This window comes from Gobio gobio (genome assembly GCF_949357685.1).
Source record: "Gobio gobio genome assembly, chromosome: 3".
Classification (NCBI taxonomy): Eukaryota; Metazoa; Chordata; class Actinopteri; order Cypriniformes; family Gobionidae; genus Gobio; species Gobio gobio.
In genome coordinates, this window is record NC_137099.1 from 61,192,085 (window position 1) to 61,197,890 (window position 5,806).

Consider the following 5,806-nt stretch of genomic DNA (forward strand, 5'->3'; position numbering starts at 1 on the left):
CTAAAGCTCTATTAATTCTCAGTAAGAGCTTCTGTAGACGTCTGACAGAAATAGTCAAAGTGTGTCTTATGTCTGTGATTAAGGGCAGCACCAGTGTCTCAGTGGGAAACACTGTCTCCTCACAGCAAGAAGATCCTGGATTGAATCCCACGATTCTCTCACGATCCAAAGATGTGTGAATTACAGATGCTAAGTTGTCTAAAGTGTCTAAAGGTGTGAGCTAAGTTTATTTTATTTCCATGATTTCTGGACAAACACACACTGTCTGTGAGTTGCTTTGCAATTACAAATGGGAAATATGTCCACAATTTGAACTAGTTTTTAACCTTGAGGTTCCATGAACGTCTATATCGGACGTGCAGAACACGTCAAAAACAGACGTCATAAAAACTTTCATTCTGGCTCCTCAGTGGACATCTTTTCAACGTACGCCTTTGCTCAGTGGGGTGTCTCATAAATGACAGGCATTTACGTCAATAACGGGGAAAAGGTTAACTTGTGTGGCACCCAGAATTTCCTTAATGGTATTTAATGCTGTATATGTGTGTTTTACCTTGAAATATCAGTTTCAGTTATTCTGATGGCACACTGGCTTCTAATAAAGCAAATGGCTTCTTTCGCTGCCCCTAAATGACTGTTCTGAGAGAATGTAAGTGTGAAAAGTGTGTAAATGTGAAAAGGGCGGACTACTTTATGGTAGTAAAAAATGCAACAATTAAAATGCAGTAATTCATAAATTAATTACTAATAAAGGTGCTGATGCCTGTTTCACAGAGCCTGATGAAGTACCTGGTTTCAATGATCTGAGGATTGTGCTGCTGGGAGTCTCTGGAGTTGGAAAGAGTTCAACAGCAAATGCAATACTGGGTCGAGAGGTGTTTAAAGAGAGCAGAACCAGAGAGAGTGAGATACAGAGAGGAAGAGTAGAAGACAGAAACATCTCCATCATCGACACTCCAGGATTCTTCAACACTCAACTGACCGATGAAGAGTTGAAGCAGCAGATGATGAAGAGTCTGTTTCTCTCTGATCCTGGTCCACACGTCTTCCTGCTCATCATCAACCTGGAGAACTTCAGAGAGGAGAAGAGGAACATTGTGGAGCAAATTCAGAAGAACTTTGGAGAAGAAGCTTTCCTGTTCACCATGGTGCTGTTTATCGGAAGAGAAAGGGTCTCCAAAAGAGAATGGACTGAAATCATCGAGAGTAAAGAAGCACAGAAAATACTGAACTACTTTGAGGGAAGATTTCATGTGATAAACAGCAAAAATGAGTGTGATTCTTACCAGATCACAAAGCTCCTAAAGAGTATTGATGAAATGATGAAGAAAAACAGTGGACAAAACTACAGCAATGAGATCTACCTGAAGAATCAGAGAAAACACAGAGAGCAAAAGTATAGAGTGAAATATGAAGAAAAGAGACAGAAACAGAAAGAAGAGACAATGAAACAAGAACAGGTGTGGAAAAGACTAGAGGAGAGAGATGCATGCAAGCAGAGAGAAGGAGGAAATCAAAAGGATGATATTAAAACCACCAAAAAAGAAGACGTAAGAAAATACCATAATGAGAGGGGGGAAGAGGATATGAAGGAGAGAACACAATATCTGAGAATGAAGGAAGATCTCAGGAAACAGATGGAAAGTCGCAAAGAGAAAGAAAGACAAAGATGGGCACTCAAAAAAAGAATGACACCAGAACATTCAAAAACAGGTAATTAATCAACTATCAGGGGAGAGAATTGAAACTCTGCTTTATGATCCTGATAAATATTTTACCTGATCATCTTTTATGTATGGCTTTCTTTGCAACAAATTATGAGTTTCAGTTATCACTGCTACAAAGGCCATAAACTCACATAATTAGCCAAGAGTCAAACTGTCAAACTAAATGAAACACTAGGGGTGTAACGGATCGCAGTTGATCCGTGATCCGTACGGATCACGACCCATGGTTTGGCATGCACGTGACCCGCGGATATATTGTGAATTTTTTTTAAACTTGTGGATTAATCTGAATTGTTTAGCGATCGCAGACTAAAAAACAATTTTTCATGCTGATATTGCTTTTTAAGTGATCTCGTTCAGAGAAACACATGTGTTCACGTGAACAGGGCATGTTAATCAGTCAACAGTGGCTAGCGGAGAAGTAGAAGAACTTGAAAAGCCTCTCGCATCGTTTAAATCGCGTGTATGGGAGCATTTTGGCTTCCCCGTAAAATATAATGATGACGGAAGAAGGGTGTGGACAAAACTGTAACATTATATAGGCACTGTGGCACGAGAAAGCCGTATGAAAATGGCGCATACATCGAGAATGGCACCTGCTGACGCCTGTTTCACATACTCCGTTTGCAGTGCATATGCGGTGCGTATTTTTTCCGGATACAGCTTTCACTGCACGCGGCTTCTGTCCATCAGTGCGTTCCAGGAGCGCGTAGCCATACAGCTGTGCTGCGATCGTTTCCATACAGCTGTGCTGCGATCGTTTCCGCACAGAGTCTATTGTTTGATGTGCTGGCGCTGAAATAAAGTGACAGTGCATCCGCATGAAAACAAACATGTATCGATGCGAAAATCTAGTAATTCCACCACAGATGCATATAATGTAAAGTCTACTCTGTTTCAAAGTCAAGACATGGCTTTTTGCCTTGAGTAAAGCAAGAAAAACGGCCTTTAAGTAAACAAGGAGAAATAATGGAGAGCACCTGTCCTTTCTTGGAGGTGGAAAAACAAAGTTCTTTATGACCTGCAGGATTTCTTGTAAAAAGATTTAAAAACGAAAGAAAAGCATAAGTTTTAATTTAAAATGTTTGTTATTTTAACATAGTCTATTGTCTGTTTTGCAATTTGCATGAGCAACGTAATATATACATCTAAAGTAGGTATTAGGCTATATAAATACAAAGTAATTAATTCAAAAAAGTGTAGTGCGTTTAAACATGATATCTATAAAATAGTGTATAGGCCTACAAAGAGAATTGCAATGCTGACAAGTGTGAGAGGTCTACTCTCTCCCCTGAGAATGTTGACATCCTAATCTTTAAAATAAAAAAACCTCAGGCCCATTTTTGAACACGTCTCAGGTTGTTTTTAGTCAAATTTGATTTATTCAGATGGTTATTTATTTATTTTATTTTTGTTAACACCAAAAGTTCCTTGTTAACCTATAAACCATATAGGTTATGTTAACACCAAAGGTTTTCATGTAATAAATGGAAAGCAAATAAAAATAGTCTCCTCCCCCTTTTATTCTGATCCGAAAAACGATCCGATCTGTGACTCATGATCCGTAGTGTGATCCGAACCGTGAGTTTTGTGATCTGTTGCACCACTAAGAAACACTGATCACCATAATGATGACCAAATATTTTCAATAAATCACCTACATCTAAACCTCTGTTAATTCTCAACAAGAGCTTCTGCTGACATCTTGAGAGATGTATTGTCTTATTTTATTTTCAGTTGATTTCAGGCTGTGCACAGGAAATTCCTGGTGTTGAATTAACACTGCTCAGTGTTTATATGGGAACCACCAGCAGGGTGTTAAAGTAACACTGAAGCAGTGTTGGAGTTAATAAGATACTTAAGTGATTAATTAAGTGATGATTGATTAATTTTTGAAGACACCTGATGATAATGAGCAGAATCACTGAAGGACAGAGAAACACAAGAACTACAACTGACTTCAGCCACAGCTTTAGATGACATCAACTGAAAATACATTAAATCTCTCTTATTACAAACCAGACTGACTTTATTTCTGTCAGACCTACAGGTCTTTTTGAGAATTAACAGAGGTTTAGATATTGATGATTTATTGAAAGTGTTTCCTTTAGTTGGGCAGTTATTTATCAAATATGATTAAAAAAATTAATGCTGTTGAACTTTCAATGCATATATTCATCTCATTTTAGCAGATCTAAGGATTGTGATTCTGGGTAAATCTGATGTGGGAAAGACAGCAACAGCAAACACCATCCTGGGCAGAAATGCGTTTAGAGCGGGGGCTGTTATTTTAACCTGTGAGAAACAAGAAGCAGTAGTTTCTGGAAAAACAATCTCAATCACTGACACTCCAAGAATGTTAGATGGGCCGTGGTACAATATCTTGCAGGATGAACTCAAGCGAAACATTGAGGAGTGTTTCGAAATGTCTGCTCCTGGTCCTCATGTGTTTCTGCTGGTCATCAGATTGAATAGAAGACACACAGAGGAGAAGAACACAATAAAATGGGTTCAGGACAACTTTGGAGAAGAAGCTGTACGTCACACGATTGTTTTGTTCACTCATGTGGATTTGCTGATGGATGAATCTCTGGATCAGTATATCAGGAAGAGCCCTGATCTTCAGTCATTGATTGACAGCTGTGGTGGCAGATTTCACTCATTTAACAATCAAGACAGAAACAATCAAAATCAGGTCACAGAGCTGCTGGAGAAGATTGAACAAATGATTAAAGACAACAAAGGAGAACATTACACCAACGGGACATGTCTGGAAGCTCAAAACAATCTCAGAGAGCCGAGGGAGAAACAAGAGGGTATGAGACACGTTTTCCCCTTCTCATCATCTCCTCAGGAGAAGCAAGAGCAGGAAAGAGGAATCAATCAAGAAGATATAAATACACAAAGTCAAGAAGAGAGTAGCGATGGAGACAATGAGAGAAATCAAGAGGGCACAGAGGTGGAAAGGGGTTTACATGAACGGCATAGACACACAGATAATCTCCTTGGTCTCATGATGGGCCTTGAGTTAAGTGAAATGGCTCTGAGATTGTCACTAGCAAGAGCAATGTTACACAGCAATCTGTCAAGACGAGGTAAATATTAGACTTTTGTGGTTTGGTTTGATTTGATTCAGAACATGCATAAATAAAGAGATGTGATGTTTAATATAGAGTAATGAGGACCAAGAAGATTTTAAAATGGAAGAGGCCATTTTGAATTTACCTGCATTAAATAGCATCATCCTCCTCATTCTAACAGGTTTGAGGATTGTCCTGCTTGGTTTACTGGGAGAAGGAAAGAGTTCAACTGGAAACACCATCCTGGGTAGAGATGCTTTCAGAGTGAGTGCAATAATGACCACTAGGAGCTGTGAGAAACAAGTTGCAGTGGTGTCTGGAAAACCCATCTCAATCACTGACACTCCAGCCATCATCTTACATCCCTTCACACAATTCTCTGAAATTGAGCAAAGCTTAGGGTTGTCTGCTCCTGGTCCTCATGTGTTTCTGCTGGTGATCAGAGTAGGGGGATTCACAGAGGAGAGAAAGAACACAGTGAAATGGCTTCAGCAGAACCTTGAAAAAGATGCTTTAAATCACACAATCATTATTTTCACCCATGCTGATTTTCTGAATGTGTTGATAGATGAAGTTCTGAATGAGTATATACAAAGAAACAAGGACCTAAAATTACTGATTGACAGCTGTGGCGGCAGATTTCACACATTAAACAACAAGGACAGAAACAATCAAGGTCAGGTCACTGAACTGCTGGAGAAGATTGATGAAATGCTGCAGAGAAATGGAGGGAGGCACTACACCAAACACAACATCTTTAAAAGTCAAGATAGCTGTGAAATACTATAAACCCCATTAATACCCAGCTAACAGATTTTTGTTCTAAGAATGTTTTCCAAACATTATTTTTTGGTTATGGGAATGTTAAAATGTCCAGTTTTTTTATCTTAAGAGTAACGTCTTTTTAAGAAGTTATATGTTCCTGAAAAAAAAAAAATCTTTCAACTTAATTTTGATTAACAACTCAACATTATATGAAGAACATTCCAAGAACATAAA

General features: G+C 38.7%; 1 protein-coding gene across 1 annotated transcript; it reads left to right on the forward strand.

Moving 5' to 3' along the window:
- Window positions 1-630: 630 nt before the first annotated feature.
- Window positions 631-5,596, forward strand: LOC307124218 (GTPase IMAP family member 8-like; the record flags this gene model as incomplete). The annotated part of the gene is made up of 4 exons (XM_079813267.1): window positions 631-649; window positions 754-1,713; window positions 3,917-4,822; window positions 4,989-5,596. The coding sequence occupies 4 exons, from the start codon at window positions 631-633 to the stop codon at window positions 5,594-5,596; spliced, it is 2,493 nt and encodes an 830-aa protein (XP_079669393.1).
- Window positions 5,597-5,806: the final 210 nt, after the last annotated feature.